This window comes from Macrotis lagotis, chromosome 8, assembly GCF_037893015.1.
Source record: "Macrotis lagotis isolate mMagLag1 chromosome 8, bilby.v1.9.chrom.fasta, whole genome shotgun sequence".
Classification (NCBI taxonomy): Eukaryota; Metazoa; Chordata; class Mammalia; order Peramelemorphia; family Peramelidae; genus Macrotis; species Macrotis lagotis.
The window spans coordinates 30,657,978-30,675,464 of NC_133665.1; the positions used below are offsets into that span (position 1 = coordinate 30,657,978).

Sequence of the window (17,487 nt, forward strand, 5' to 3'; positions counted from 1 at the left end):
GTTATCTTTTCCTTAGTTGTAAATAATTATTAGAATTTTTTTGATTGGTATCAACATCTTTCTTCTTTGTTCATAACTATTTGAGTTTTAAAATCATAATCAGTGATATGATATCTGAATGGTAATTATACTTGTGCTTATTACAAAAGTATCATCTCCTAGATCAAATCTTATTTGACTTTTAAAGCCCTTATAGCCAAGACTTTCCTACTTCTCCATTCTAATTTTCCATCAATTCTGTGGTCAAGCTACCCTTGACAACTGGCTGTTCTTCAGTATAACACTCCATCTCTTTACTTGATGGTTTTCATTGGCAGTCTCTCAAGGGTAAAATTAACTTTTTCTACCTCTGATACCTTGCTTCTTCCCTATCTTCCTTCAAAACAAATTCAAACCCTGCTCCTGCAGAAGCCCTTCCTCAATGCTCTTTGCCACCATTAGTACCTTCCTCCTGAGATTAACTACATATAGTCTCCATAGATCTTATACATACATAGTTATTTGTATGTTATCTTTCCCATTAGAATGAACCTTGAAGGACGGCTAGGTGGCACAGTGTATAGAGCACCAGCCTTGGAGTCAGGAGTACCTGGATTCAAATCCGACCTCAGACACTTAATAATTACCTAGCCGTGTGGCCTTGGGCAAGCCACTTAACCCCATTGCCTTGGGGGGAAAAAATCTAAAAAAAAAAAAAAAGAATGAACCTTGAAGATAAGGACTGGGATTTTTTTGCCTTTCCTTTTATCCACAGTGCCTATCTAATACATATAAGTACTTAATAAATGCATATCAACTAACTAACTTCCACTCCATGCATAAAATTTTTTCCTCTCTTCTTGGCAATTTGTTGAAACTTAGGGGTCCTTTCCAAAATAAAGTTTTTAAATGCATATAATGAAATGTAAAGACTTAGAAAGGAAAGCAGTTATATTTAAAATAAAGATGTATTTTTTTTTTCATTCAAGTCTACAGACCCATGAAACCTCTTGGGGGGACTTTGGACCCAGTTAGGAATACCTGCCCTAAGGAATCCCAAATGATGATTTAATTCTTTGCTTAAACTAAAGTATCCTACCTGTTATAGTTCTCCAATATGTCCATCCCCCGTCTTCAGATCTATTTAGGAGTCACCTCTGTGGTGAGACATAGAAGGAGTCACTTCTCATGATCTTGCAGTATATTTCTCATTTAGCCTTTGCATTGCCTGATCATATATAAATTGTACTTATAATGTTAAAACTGTATTGTACACATTTCTTGTTCACTTATATTTTTATATTTCTATTGTCTACCTCCTTAATTACAATGAAACCTTAACATTTTGAGTCCATTTAGTCTACATGGTCTGATAGAGCCAATGGACTTTTCAGAACCATATTTTAAAATACATAAAATGTATAAGATCATGGAGGGAGCCATTTTTTGTTGAAATAATTGTTATTGAAATTTTTAAAAATAAGTTCATAAGGCTCCAGGTTAAGAACTGTCTTACTCTTCACATTTCCTTAGTTCATAGAATACTGGACTTGGAGTCAGGGAAAATTTTGTGGTAAGAGTAGCATTGTTTTATGTATTTTCAAATCCTGCCTCTAATACAAACTTGATAACTAGATTATTCAAATTTTCTGAACCTCAGTTTTCTCTGTAAAATAGTGATAGGCCCACCACTATATACCTCACAGGCTTTGTAGGTTGTAAATCTCAAACAAGACAATGTATATATGACATTTTGCAGTTTTTAAAGTGGTATGTAAATATTAACTTTTATTATATTTATATTTACCAAGTGCCAAGTCTTTGCACTACAAAGTATCATAGAGGATACTTAAATTTTCCCTTTGTTATTCAAATAATCTATATACTTTTTTTAGTATGTGTTAAGGAGGAAAAAAGAAATTTCTTATGTCTTTAAATGTTTAAAAAAAATGCATTTCCTAAATTTATCAGTAATTTCTATCCTTATAGGTAGAACCAGTAACAAGACTTCAACTTGTTTCTAAAATAATATGTGAAAGAGTCTCTGCATTATGGATAATAATGTTTTATGTTTAGAAATGAACATTTTTCTGTGTATAATTGTTAGAATGAAAGAAATATACACTTTAATATTTGAAAAGGAGATCCCAGGCCTTTTTCATTAAATTGCTATTATAAGTCACTTAAATTTCAACCTTATGAACTAATTTGGACATTGATAGAAGTAGAAAATTAGTGTAATCTGGAATAATATTGAGAAAGAATTACTTTCTTGTCTGGATTTCTTTTCTTTTTTTTTCCTTTGCCCTCATCCTTTCATCTTTTGAATCATTTGTAAAATTAATGTGTACATATTTTATACAGATATGATATAGTAATTTTAAATTAGGGTCTTATGACGAAGCCTAGAATTTTTAGTTCATAAGTTGCTATAATTTGATTCAAATATTGTACTATTTACCTTTAAAAACTAAACAGTCTTGCTCTCTTTGACAACTAGGCAAAATATAAAGAAGTAAAAGCAAGAAATGCTCAGTTATTGAAAATGTTACAAGAAGGTGAAAGTAAGTAATTTAAATCTTTATATTTTTTCTAAATTTTGGACAGTAATACTTGGGATATTTCATATTTTTAAAATGCATTTATAAATTTAATAATATTAACCCATAGCAAGATGCTTGAAAGACCTTACAGGGTGATATACAGTAGATAAGATCTTTGATCTTATCCTTAGAATTCCTTAGAAATTAGTGAACTTTTACCTATAGATAGATTCTTGGACAAATCTATTTTCTTAAGAGCCTGTTCCTTTTAGTTCTGAGAGAAGAAAAACCATTTTGGAGAACAGAAGGAGAAGGCATCTGGGTTTAAGTGATTTGCTATGGATCACATAACTAGTAAATGTCAAGCTGGATTTGGGTTTTTTTAGTTTGTTTTTTGACAAACCCCAAGGAATGAAAGGGTCAAAGATTGGATCCTGGACTTATTTAAGATTAACTATCATGGTCTTTACCATATACATTGATTTATTTGAAAAGTTAAATAGAGAGGTAGCTAGGTGGCACAGTGTCTCGATAACCAGCCCTGGAGTCAGGAGTACCTGAGTTCAAATCCAGCCTCAGACACTTAATAATTACCTAGCTGTGTGGCCTTGGGCAAGTCACTTATCCCCATTGCCTTGCAAAAAAAAAAGTACCTGTTGAGAATTTAAAAAAAAAGTTAAGTAGAAAATGGTTGGGTTAATTTTTTGGTTTTGTTTTTTTAAACCATAGACAAAAAAAAAGACATGAATGTAACTTTTAAATAAAAGCAAAGTGCAGGGGCAGCTAGGTGGCACAGTGGATAGAGCACCAGCCCTGGAGTCTGAAGGAGGCTTAATAATTGCCTAGTTTGTTTGGGCAAGTCACTTAACCCCATTGCCTTAAATTAAAAAAATAATAATAAAGCAAAGAGCAAAATTTTTGATTGGGAATACTTTTCAAATTATTTTAAAAATCCAAGTTAAAAGATACATGGAGTACTTAAAGATTCTTCCTTCCAGTGTCAATTGTGTTTGATTTCCCTTTCCTTTATAAATTTAAATAATAATAAAAATATAATAATATTTATATGTGACATAGCTCTCTTGAAAAGAACATTTCCAGAAAATTTAAGGCAAAGTAATGCTAAGTATTCAGTTCCCAAGAGGTATTAAAGAACTTTTTTGATTGAATTTAAGTATTGCTTCTCAAAATTTTTGTTATTAGGACCCCTTAAGACTCTGAAAAATGTTTTCCAAAACAAAAAAAAATTAGTGATAAAAGCTTTATGTGTTTTCACAAATCTCTTTAATGCCTGAATTCTCTTATTCAGTCTGTTATATTTTTATTTGTTGAAGTCTATTAAGAAAATATAGTCATATATATATGTGTATATATATATATATATATATATAGTTGGAAAGGGGAATAATATTTTAATAAGCAAATAATATCTTAGTATTATTACTACAATAGTTTTGATGACAGACCTTCTGTAAGAGTTTTGCATATCCCCTAAGAGTCTCTAGAACTGCTGAATTTTAGGATTTGTCTATGTACTTCATTTGTCAGTTTTTAAAACTTTTTTTTCTCCTTTTTTGATAGTGAAAGATAAGGCAGAAATACTTCTTCAAGTTGATGAATCACAGAGTATCAAAAATGAGCTAACCTTACAGGTGAGGAAATTTGTGCTGTTTATTTAATGTAATGCCATCTTTGCTTTAGGGCACTTACATGAGTCAGAGAAGGAGTTTGGGGTTAGGGTCTTCTTAACATGTTACTTTGCAATCTTCTGACTCACACTTTTGAGGGTCAACTTCCCCAAATCCATTACCACAGTCTTATCAGAAAATGGTGCTCCTTTTGCAGGATCCACATTTTGCCTCTATTGCCATAGGGTTTTAGTCTCTATGCCTATATAGTTACTTCCAACCTTATTATGGAATCAATGGTTCTCTTCCCAGTCAAGGACAAGAATTATTGTGCCTCCCTCTCTTGGCGCATCCCCATACCTGCAATTAAACTTCTTTCCATTCCAGGGTTGGCTACCTCACTCCTGGAAACTAATTTTTACCCTTGAGAAAATATTCTGAGCTATAGCTCTGTTAAAATGTACAATGCACTGTACCACATGGCTAATATGGCAGTATGTTTAACATGATTTCATGTGTATTGAATCAAATTTCCTTCTCAAGTAAGAGAGGTTGGGTAGGAAGGAAAGAGAGGAATTCAGAGTTTTTTTAAAGTGAATGTCTGTTTACATGTAATTAGGAAATAGTTCAAGAAATAATGCCGCATCTCAGTTTTTTTGACTGTAGAGTGAGGGATTGGACTAAATGGCCTCTGAGAGGGTCCCTCCACTTCAGTCTTATATCTGAATCTGTCATTAATTTTGGAGTCCTTCACTGTCTTCTAAAAATGAGTTGTTTTTCTTCTGTTGAACTGGCTATGATGTATGTGTGTGTCTTTGTTTAAAAATCACTTCTGTCAGTAACTGTTACTGTTCTTACAATTTTTTAAAGGGGAGGACTTTTATTTTTTCATTGATTATTTGATTTCAGGTGACTTCACTTCATGCTGCATTAGAGCAAGAAAGATCAAAAGTGAAGGCATTACAAGCAGAATTATCAAAATATCAGGTAAGCCTATTATGAATCTGTGATTTCATGAGGATCACAGATTGAAAGTTGGAAAGGGCCTTAGAGATCATCAATTCCAGCCCTCTCGTTGGATAGGTTGCATAACTTAAACTTTAAGGAATTTGTGAGAAACAAATTTTATGTGATTAAATTTTATTCCCTTACCAAATATGTTGCAAAATTGATTACTATCTAGATAAGATTAAAAGTTTAGACTATTTTAAGGCTATTGTTATATATACAAATAAGAATAACTGAGGGAATTCAGTGAGAATTTCAGAAACATTAAAGGATTTTTCTTTCAACTCAGGACAAGCAGTAACAGCTTTCAGAACTCTATGAAATATTTTATTTCTAAAGATGTATGTAATGTGTCCCCTCACCTAAGTCCTACTACTAATTCTAAATCATAGTACAGATGTCACCCTGGGTTCTCAGAGACTATGCTATGGTACAAACTCTGGCAGATTTTTATCAAACTGTCTCTTTGTCTGAGGACCCAGCCCTTAGCTGCTATCAGAGAGCCTCTTAGCCAGGTTGAACATGGGATAAAGAAGTTTTTAGTCATGGAAACTTTACTAATTTATAGAGGGGCATCATTATGGGGAATGGGGGGGGAAAGGGATTGCTATACCATTGAAATTATAGGTGTTTGGAGTGTTGAGGTACATTAAGTAGAGAAGTACATTAAATATTAAATAATGATGAAAGCTAAAGTTGGAAGAATAAAATCTCATTTTAACCCATACTCGAGCTATTTAGGTGTGGTGTATGTGCGTGTGTGTGTATATGTGTGTGTTATGTGGTTTTTAAAGTATTTTAAAATCTAGCAGTAACAAATGAAATCTTTTGGGAGGAAAAAAGTGTACATTCTTTCAAACATAGTTATTGGTCAAGAAATCATGGGATGGGCTGCTTCTCAACTGAGATCAGTAGCAGTGGCTTTTTGTTGGGTAGAAGGAGCCCTTGTAGCCTTCAACAGCCCCCATCCACTACTATAATGTAAACCTTATCTGTAAAACCAGAGGTTGGAGCAGGCCCACCTTTTTTTACATTAGAGCTAGGTTCCTGTCCGTGGCATAGAAAGCCCACGACCAGTGAAAATTGTGCTGCCAATGTGCTCCCCAGGCTACAGCCCTAGCTTTGAAGTTTGCCAGCCCAGGGAGAAGGGACTGCCTTTGCCTGGGAGGCCTTGGGACAGGCCCTTGATCCAGGCCTCTGCCTATAGAAAAACTTGCCAGTTGATAAGCAAGGTAAGAGTTTTATGCTATATGAGCATGCACCTAGTTTGCAAATGAAATTTTTTTTTTTGGTAGTAGCACTCATTTCAGTTTTCCTTCTTATGGGGGAAATCAATTCCATTTTTTTCCCTATTCCATTATGTAGATCAATAGTTAAAAATATTCCTGACCACAATCCACAAAAGTCTTGAGCATCTCTCATGGACCACACCAACCTTTATCATACTTTTCCTTTTTTAAAAAAAAAAGTATAGTAGGATTTTAATCCAGTTAGAAATTATTTTGGAAGGAAATTGTGCTAGTGAATATTTCATAAATATTCTTGAATGGTTGTTGACAAGAGCATCAGAAAAAGAAGAATAGAAAATTCTGCCTCTTCTAACAAATAGCAAGTCTGAGACTTATGTGACCCAATAAAACTTAATAAACAACCACCATTTTAAGAAACATATCGCACTAAACGTTCTTAAAAATAATCTTTAGCTGGAAAGTATTTTTAAAATATTTGAATTCATGGCATGGAATATGGAATTCATGAACCCTTGAAAAATTCATGGAATTTTTTTAGGTTTTTAACTGATTTTTCTTTTACTTAACTCCAGTTTGAGGTTTTGACACACACATGTGTAAGGAATTAAGTGTGGCTGTATTGTTTAAATCCTTTTTAGTATTGACATCATAGAAAAGAGAAAATTTGCCCTTTCAAAATAATATAGTATGAATGTATAGAACTTACTAAGTCAGCATGGTTCAAGTTGATAAAATCGCCTCAAAAATCACTTTAGCTTGAGAAAATGAAAATGTTTATCTAAATTTTTTCATAACTTAAATTTAAAATGAGCTTGGAGAATGTAACTGTTCCTCATAGCAAATGCTTAGTCTTAAAATTAAAATGCCAAAAGAAGAAATTTCTTAAATAATTTGTTTTATTTTTCTTTACAGGGTGGCAGAAAAGGGAAAAGAAACTCCGAGTCTGACCAGTGTAGGTGATCACATTAGCCATTGAGATCAACATACACACACACACACACACACACACACACACACACACACACACACGCACGTGTGCGTGCACACACAAACACATACACAAACACATACCCAAACACATATACACACATGCACAAACTTTTCAGGGTTTTAAAAATATGTATATATTTAATGCTGTACAACTGCTGAACTATGCAGTTTTTGTTGGGGAAAAAACTAAAATGACTAATTGATTAACCATCTAAAAACTCTCATTTTTCTGTTGGTTTAAAGTGAAAAGTAGGAAAATAGAATTCCAGAAAAACTCAGTGAATCATTACTGTTTGCTGTTCCATGCTCATCACTTTAGTTTTTCATCAGTCAATAAAATTTACTCTTCCATTTGTATGTTTGTTTTTTTTAAGCTTCTAAAATGTGTGGAAGTATTAGCTTAGCATTTATGAAGATAAGCTACATTAGACCAAAGCTATGATTGCTGCTGTTTATCTGTTTGGTGTTTTTTTTAAATTGTTTTACATTAGTAACTCATTATGAGACAGATTTATTCATGCCCCTCAAAAAGTAACTGCTAAGTAGATGTCCGATGTAGAAAGAAGGATATAGATAGGACCTGGATCTGTGATTTCATTGGTCTGGAGAACTCCCAGATGAGAAAACTGCCACTATCATTGAAACTCATCATGTTCTCTGAGAGCAACTAAGAATTATCTAAAGCCTTGAAAGGTTAAATGATTTCCCCAAAGTAATACAGGCAGTAAGTATTGGAGGTAGGATTTGAAACCTCTTTCTGGCTTTGAGGCGCATATTATCTACATTGCATGAATACATACTATGTCTATATATCTACACACATTTATATATATAGGTGTATGTTTATATATAAGAGCATTTTAAATAAGTAACTTTAGTCTTCTCTGTCTCTAATAATGGCACATGAACTTAATTTGCAAACAAAATGACAAATGACATATAAGACCATAATTCTAGAGCTGGACAGAGAGAGCCTCAGCAGCCACCTAGTCTAACCCTCTTGTCTTAGTGACTTCTTCAAGGTTATGCAAGTAGTAAGTAATGGAATTGGGATAAAGCTAGAGTTAAATGGTAAGGTAATAAGAGACTGAGCTCTTCTGTGCAATGTGCCCCAATGTGTTCATCTTACTTGGGAGCAGTTTGCTTTTAGTAACTAACTTGCAGCATGCAGTGTGGTTGGAAGTGAATTGAAAGTAATTTCAAAGAAAAGTAAGTCTCTTATAGGATTATCAACACGAATAAGATTGGACCATCAAAACAAAAAGAATAACTTGGGTTGTAATTAATCAACTGGCAAGTTTTTCCATAATTCTTTTTTAGCATCCTCAAATGTGTAGTAAAATGGTATAAAATATGAGTGAATTACAAAAATGCTTTAAGTTTACAAGATGAAAGGACCAGTTTTTGGTTGATCCTCTGGATTAGGGAAAGTTGCATGGGAAAGATGGGACTTGAGCTGGACCTTGAAGGGAGAAAACTGGAAGAGACTTGAGGCTTCTGAAGCAGAAAAAACAGGCACAAGGGTGGGGATATACACCATGAAAAACTGGTTTGATTCAAGTACTGGAAATATATGAAGCAAGGAGTAGTGAAATTAGGTTTAAAGAATAGTCTTTTGATTCAAGTTGTGGAAGATTTTGCTTCTTCCATTTAATGACTTTGAACTTTGTGAGGTGATAGAAGGCAAAATCATTAGACTTGTGCATTAGAGTGGTTAATGACTACTACATAGTGGTTATGGAAAAGGGAAATGACCAGAACAAGGTTGGAGGTAATGGGGAATGGAAAGAAGATAGAAATGGAGAAGAGAGAATGAATGGGAGAGAGGTTATGGAAATAGAATTGATAGCAATTAGCATTTGAACAAGTGAGAATTTCCTGGAATTATCCTACAGTGCTATTAACAATAGGGAAATCAGAGGAATTACCATGTTCTAGAGGAGAAAAAAGGAATTTCATTTGGTAACTTTTGAGTTGCAAGTACTGGTAGGATGCCAAGAGGCAAGAGATGTTTGGAAACAGATGGGACCTCAAATAAGAGCACTGAGGAAGAGAGGGCCATGATCAAGACTCCTTTGCAAAGTAGGGGTGGGGAGAAAGATACTTAATATAGCTGAGGAATGTCTTAGCCAAGCTAAGAGTTCAGGTACAAGTGCCATCTTGTACAAACTGGCTTGCCTAACTCACATAATTGTTGTGTTCTTCCCCCCACCCCCTATTAGTATGTGTTCTGTTTTTAGTTTTTCCATGTACATGTTTTCTCTAGTAGAATATAAGTAACTTAAAAGCAAAGACTTTGGGGTTTTGAATGGGTGGCATTTAGCATGGTGCTTTGCTCTTCGTGACAATAAATGTTGAGTTAAATTGAACCTTTAAAAAGTCTTCATTGTGGGGGGAGTTAAGAAGAAAGTAAGCCAAGGAAGGAGAGATGATACAAAAAGAGGGCATGAGGCTTCAGAAGGTCCAGGGGAAGGAGAAAGAAGAAAAAGGCTCTACATTTAGTGGTCAGGTATAGGGAATGAAGCCAAAATGCAAAGGATTGAAAAGGTGAAGGCAACACAAGTGGACTTTGAGAGAGTAATAGGAATGAGAAGACACTTCTATAGAGTAGAAGTACTTCTGAAGGAAGTGCTAATGAGGATTTATTGTTTAAAGAGGTGTGGAGACTGTAGATGTAGGTGAAAAAAGAGCTACTGAGCAGAGTCCCAGAGCCAGGGTGGAAGGAAGTGGGGTGGGATTGAGGAGCAAGTGAAGTCGGCATGGTAAATGGGAAGACCACCTAGAAGAGAACTTGGAATCAGATACTATATTTTCTTCTTTGCCAAAATCCAGGGTTAATCTTAGAGAATTTAGAGTTAAGGGTTTAAGAAGGGGAAAGTTTTGAAAAGGGAAGAATTAGGTAAAAGAAGAATAAAATAATTCCTAACAACTTTGAGACCCAGGTAAAGTTTTGTATCATGACTAAAATAGAACCTAAGCATCATTGAACTGGTTTATTATATTTGCTCTCAGCTTTAATATTAATATTTAATGTCATTAAAAGTGTCCTCAAGTATCTGTTCTCAAAAAAAATTCCTTTCTTTCTGATCAGCACCAGATTTTCAGTGTACATAAACCCAGGCTGATATTGGGTATTGCCTCTATAAAATATTCTGGCTCATGATGCTTCTCCCCAGAGTTTAGTGTCTCATACAAGTAAATGGAGCAAAGGTAGCAAAGGGAAGAGTCTGTCATTCTGGAATTCCACTTTTGATGGTATTGTTCTCTTCTCCAGGGATGCTCCTCTTCTAAGTCTAAAGTTTGTGCAGTTCCCATGTACTGTTATCTCTAGGCAGCAATTAATGACTTGGAGCAGAGGGTCCCTTTGAAAAAGTAAGAAGTTTTCAATTGAAATCTTTATTTTATAGGCTGGAATAGCTAGATGGCCCAGTGGATAGAGCACAAAGCTTAGAATCAGGAAGACTCAGAACCTTATTAACTATGTGACCCTGGAAAAGTCATTCAACCTTGTTTGCCTCAGTTTCTGTACAGTGAGCTGAAGAAGGTAATGGCAAACCACTGCAGTGTCTTTGCCAAAAAAAACTCAAATGGGGTCACAGAGTCAGAACTGACTGACACTACTAAACCATCCTCAATGGTCCATCTGAGAGTGAAGAAGAAACTGATCATCAGCCTGGGGAAGGCACTAACATTATGAAGGGGATCAGGAATCCCTTTTTGTAGAGGAGAAATTTTATCAGCAGAAGAGGGAGAGAGAATTCCTGGCATGGGGAAATATAAAGTGAAAATACACCATCAGTATGGTTGGTTTCAGGGAATTGTAGGTGTCCGAGTCAACTAATTAATCCATAATCATTAAGATACCATGTTGTTAGGATTTTAATGAGCTCATAGACTGATTTAATAAAAACAGTAGTGGAAAACAGCAAGTATAATCAAAAATTTTTGACTACATATATAGTAACTACTTTTTACTGCTAAAATTAGTGAATGTATGTTTTGGCCTCATATCTGAAGCAACTAATCTAATGTGTAAGGTACTATATAGTACCTTATGAAATCAAGGGAAAAAACAACCCCTATCCTTGTTTGCATTCCTCTCAAGTTTCACAGCAGTTACCAGGTGAAGAGAGCACCACCAACTAGAAGAATCAGGATAATAATCCTTTGGGACAGAATTCTTAACCTTTTAGACATCATGACTCCTTTTGGCAAAATATGAAGACTATGTATTCCTAACTAGAATTAAGTTTTCTAATGCACTGAATAATTTGTCTTAAAATTGCCAAAGGAACCAATTAAGTTAAAATATAAGTAAAAACATTTTTTTCCCAAGTTCACAAATCCCCAATTAGGAACTCCTATTATAGGAAGGAGTACCTGAATTGAACCTTAATGGAAGCTGAGGATTATAGAATTTACTCATCTACTCAAAATCATGGAGACTGGAAATGAAATGTTAGGTTTGGGATTATAAAATTAGTTTGACTGGAAGGAGAATTGGGTAAAGGCTAGAGCCAGACTAAAGGATTTTATGTGAGATACTTATATTCTATTCTAGAAGCAACAAGGAACTTCTTTTAAAAAAATGACTAAGATTATTGTTTTGACATTTGGAGGATGAATTGGAGAAAGAGATTGAAAGCAGGGATGAATTGTATTAGTTCAGGGAGGGTAATAAATGCCTGAGTGGGGACAGTGACTATGGGAAACTACAAGACAGATTAAATAAGATTCATTAAACCTCTATGATTGAATGTGGTGTGATGGAATTAAGAAGTTAGAAGTATAGAGACAGTGTGAGGTTTGGTAGAGATCTCAGAAATAGGGAATTAGGAAAGAGCACTGGGTTTGGGTAGGAAGATGATGCTAGATTGGACATAGTGAGTTCAAGATGCCTGTAGCATATCCAAGTGCATATTATATGAGAAAAGTTCCTTTTACTGTATTTGAAAGTAACTATAACAGAACAAAGTTTTACCAATATTTGTGGACTGATTTATCATTTTCATAAGACAACATAAGTGGATGATGAAACTTCATTTCTGTTGCTATTTCAATTTAGTCTGACATTAATCCCAGATTCCATGATATACTTTATATTAAGTCTGACAAGCACAATTCTTTTTACCTACCTACTGCCAGGGAAGTAAAAAAAATGTACATGGCTAATTTATTAGCTAAAATACTATTTAAAGTATTTTCCTAGTATTACTGTATCATGATTCTCAAAGTTTATGCTATATTGCGCCCTATAAGGTTATTTTCTCCAGTTCACATTCACTTCAGTACTTTTGGACTGGATAACTGAAATTTCCTTATCTATCCTGTTGTGCTCTTTTGTCATTTCATTTCTCCCCATTACTTAATACCTCTATCGTTTTTGATGGTTTTTACCATCATCTCCAGTTCCTCTGACATGCCATGCTTTCCCAAGCCATCCTTCTTATTCTAGCTACTCTCTTCTCTTTCCAATACCACCTTGTTGGTAAACCATTTCAACTCGATTCCCTTGCTTTTCCTATTGTTGACCAAACTTTGCCAAATCTCAGCCCTGGATTGTTAACTACCATCTTTACTTCTACTCATAAGCTGCTGCTGAATAAAGCAAGAAGTCACAAAACTGTCTTGGGTACACCATAAATTTGCTATCTAATCTCAATGGAGTCCTTACTACAACAAGGCAGTCCTACTCATCCATAACTGATTCTGTAATACATTCATTCGCTACAATGCCAATTTCAAGCTGCTTTTCTCAAGCCTCTCAGAATACCCCATTGCTCTCATCCTGTTGAGGATCTTGCATCATACACTAGTGATACTGAAAAAATTGTCTCTATTCCCATTCTCCTAATTTCACATTCCCCAAGCATCATACTCAACTATCTTCTTCATTATAGTTTGTATTTTTTCCAACTACATGTAAAAATAGTTTTCCCACATTTTTTAATATTCTGAGTTTAAAATTTTTCTCCTCCCCAAGACAGCAAACTGCTATAGATCATATATGTACAATCCATGCTAAGCATATTTCTACGTTAATCAGCTTGTAAAAGGAGAATCAGAACAAAAAAGGAAAAACCATGAAGAAAAAAATGAAAATACTATGCTTCAATCTACATTCAAATTGCATTGTCTGGATGTGAATAGCATCACAAGTCTTTTGAAATTGTCTTGGATCATTGTATTGCTGAGAAGAGCTAAGCCTGTCATAGTTGATCATTGCACATTGTTGCTATTTTCACTATCGTTTCTGATGAAGTGGTATTTCTCTACATACACCTTTGATGGCATCCCTTCCCAGGTTCCCCTGGCATTTTGCCCCAATTCTCTAATCTTCAGATTCTCCCTATATTCCCTGCTGCCTTTCAAACATCATAAGTATTCTTAAAAAAAAAAAATTTAAATCTATCAGTCTCCATTGACCCCAGGTAAATTCCTTGATTCCTGGACTTCCTGTTTTTGGTCTACTCTAGACTTAACTCCAATCATGTTTATGCCCTATCATTCAATTGAAATTGCTCTTCCTGATAATTCTCTCCTCTGATGGTTTTTGTGACATTCAGATCTTATTCTTCACATCTGTCATTTCTTAGGATAAACTGTAACATTCCATTCCATTATTTAATTTTTCAATTGGCCCATGGTTTCTTTTTCTGTTTTTTACTGTTAACGAGTTCTCCCACTATGAATAGTTTTGTACAGATTTTTTGTCAGTAACTTTTTGGTTATATAAACCTTAAACAGGATTACTGAATCAAATAGTATAAACATTTTTGTTATTTTTTCATTAAGTCCCGAATTGCCTTCTGAAATGGCTAAACCAATATTTTGTTCCACCAGCAGCAAATTTGCTTACTGGTTTTCCTATAGACAGTCTTGTCATTTTTGAAAGATTCAGTGTGATGCCTTAGTTTAATTTGTATTTCTTTAATGATTTGCAATTTTTTAAAATGGCTAGTGGTAGTTTATGTTTCTTTCAAAAAAAATGCCTTTTTATAATTTTTGACCAAAACTATCCAGTTAGGAAATGACTTTAATGCTTATAAATTTCTGTCATTTTTTCCTTGGATTTTTGATGTTTTTTTACCAGCAACATTTTTGCAATATTTTTACCCAGTTTTCACTTTATTTTCTGTATACTGATGAATTAACTTGTACAAAAGCCTTTTTGTTTTTGTTCCAGAAAGCCTTTTTTTAATCATATGTTCACTAGCTTTTAATTTTTTTCCCTTTCCATATTAACAAATTTTTTATCATGTTGCCTTTTTTATATTTATATCATTAATTCATATGAAAATCTATTTTGGTGTATTCTACTGAACTTAAGACAGCATTGAAATAGTAAATAGTTTATAGTAAACCATCTAATGATTTCAGTAATGGATGGCATCCTCATTAAAACATCAAAATATACGGCAGAGGTAGTTCTTGAAAAACTAATTTTTGACATTCATTTTATAATTTTAGACTTGTGAATTTAATGTTCAAAAGGGGAGCAGCTTTGCCTTGATTATGTGGTCCTTGAACAGAATGATCAGACTTTCCATAGTATAACTGAGAGTAATAAGATTATAAATTTAAAAGTTCCCTTGTCATCACTTTTACAACTGAGAAAATTGAGCTGTAGAAAAGGTAACTGAGTTGCTTGAGGTCACCAGAAGAGGTAGTAAATGTCAGGGCCCCAATTTGAACCTAGGTGCTTTGATTCCAAATCTAGTGCTCCTCCTGCTGTTTACATAGCATGTTATCTCCCCCAACTTTAAAAAAAAAACCTTTATTAAAACATGCTAGGTAGCGCAGTGGATAGAGCACTGGCCCTGGAGTCAGGAGTACCTGAGTTCAAATCCAGCCTCAGACACTTAATAATTACCTAGCTGTGTGGCCTTGGGCAAGCCACTTAACCCCATTGCCTTGCAAAAAATCTTTAAAAAAAAAATACTAGGTGAAAAAGAATTAGCATGATTTAAATTAATAGACACAATCTAGTGCCTTTTTCCTTTGATTTTTATTCATTCTAATCATATCATAATCTTAGGCTTTATCTTGAGCTTTTGTATAACTAACTTGAGTATCTCGCGGAATCAGAAGTCTCCCAGAACATATATGTTCCAGAACTTCAGGATAAATGTCTGGCAGAAGTCCCTGTAGATAGCTTTGCTCATCTGCTTTTTATTTGTTTATGCAACAAATTTTACTATTTATGAAAATAACTATCCATTTTATGGTCCACCAGTAGTGTTATACTAGGAGGTTGATATATTTAATAAAAGCATAACTTTATCATTTCTTTGGCCATTTCCAAGTTTCATGCTTCTCTATGCAGAGACATGGAAAAAATGCATATTAATGCAATGTTCCCTTTTATTATGAGCCCCTTTGATTGCCTTTTTATTGAAAAGATTTTCTCCACTCAGTTACCTTTCTGTATTTTTATCCTTTTTTAAATTAATCTCATTGCTGCTTCTTGGCCATCAAATATTTGCCATCTGTACATAGTGATGATACTATTGTACAATTGCTTTTCAGAGATTACAACATTTTAAAAAATAAGTTTAATCAGAATTTTTAATGTTTTATTTCAACTTTGATTGAAGTTGACAGAGTAGGCAGAGTGCCAGCCCTGAAGTCAGGAGGACCTTTTCAAATTTGGCCTCAGATACTTGAAGTGTGACCTTGGACAAGTCACTTAACCCTGGTTGCCTCACATGCAGAGCTATCTCCAGTTGTTTTGATTCATATCTGGCCACTGGACCTAGTTGGCTCCAGAGGAGAAAATGAGGTTGGTGACTTTGCACAGCACTCCTTCCCTCAAATTCAATTCACATGCCATAGCATCACCTCCCCTATGTCACAGTCTTCTTCGAGAATGAAGGACAAAAATCATAATCATCGTGAGATGAGGCAAAACTGAACTAAAATAAACCCAAAAGAAGAAATTGTTAATGACAGTAGATTCATTATCTTTGACCTGAGTTATTTTATTTGCATTTTCTAAATCAAAATTTTGGTTAAATTAAATATAAGTCTAACATTAGAGGTTCCTAGAAATTTCCCATAATTAATTGCTATTGCTGTTACTGTTTATTGTTTTTGATGAAGATATGAAAAGGGAGTGTTAGGTTTTTGCAAATGATATTATACCACAAAATGCATCTTAAAACAGTACAGTTGGTTGAAAGGTATTGAGAATACCAGATCCCACTGTGTATATTATTTCCTTGCTATAAAAAGCATTTGATTTGTTAGGACAAAACATTGCCTTAATGGCTTACCCTTCAATAAGATGCTTCCCATGTTTATGTCAAATTACATAAAATCCCTTAAATAGTGTAATTAGAACCATTTTGACAATCCACTGATTACTAATATTAAATTAATGCTAAAACAATAGATATATGCTAACCACAAGTGTTCATCATTGTCATAAAGCATATTCAGCCAAGATTCCAAATAGAATAAATATTCAAGAATAATGATAATAGTAAGGCTTTTGATGGGCAATATACACATGAATTCCATCAATGATTGATAAAGCAGCATGAAACATGAATGAGATGTTCAGATTTGTTTATGGAAATGGTAGAAATTTATTAGGACTTTGATAGACACTAAAAATTACATAAAGTTTAACATTAAGGAGCCTATAACTCATTGATCAGTGCAGATTATGTAAGGAATAGATAACATCTGTGCAAACAGGCTACAAATACAAAGGCTTAAGCATCTACTCAATTCCTAGAAAAAGATGACCTAGTGTCTGGATCTAGAATTATATATATCAAAAAAACTACCATTAATTGGCTCACAAATGACAAATCCCCATATTAAAATGGAGACCTGAAAATATCTTTGAGAAATCTATCAAACTATTGAAACTGGAGCATTAACACTGCGGGCATTCTGATAAATTTTTAATAACCTAAATTTCTAGGGGGAAAAATGCAAATGGCACAATTTTAAGCTTTCATTAAAATTTTCTCCATCTGAAGTCTAACCAATAGAACAAATCAAGCCCTAAGTGTTTGTGCATATTAGATAGATAGATAATTACGCAGCATTGAAAATTTAACGATCAGCTTTTAGGAG

At 34.0% G+C, this 17,487-nt stretch overlaps 1 protein-coding gene across 1 annotated transcript in view; it reads left to right on the plus strand.

Annotated features, from left to right (window-relative positions):
- The window catches only part of GKAP1 (G kinase anchoring protein 1), a 44,513-nt gene extending 36,764 nt beyond the window's left edge, over window positions 1–7,749 (plus strand). The window contains exons 5-8 of the mRNA XM_074198968.1: window positions 2,480–2,543; window positions 4,104–4,174; window positions 5,060–5,137; window positions 7,321–7,749. Of these exons, the coding sequence (XP_074055069.1) occupies window positions 2,480–2,543; window positions 4,104–4,174; window positions 5,060–5,137; window positions 7,321–7,368 (261 nt within the window). The 3' untranslated portion in view covers window positions 7,369–7,749. The remainder of the gene's footprint in view (window positions 1–2,479; window positions 2,544–4,103; window positions 4,175–5,059; window positions 5,138–7,320) is intronic.
- The last annotated feature ends 9,738 nt before the right edge of the window (window positions 7,750–17,487 follow it).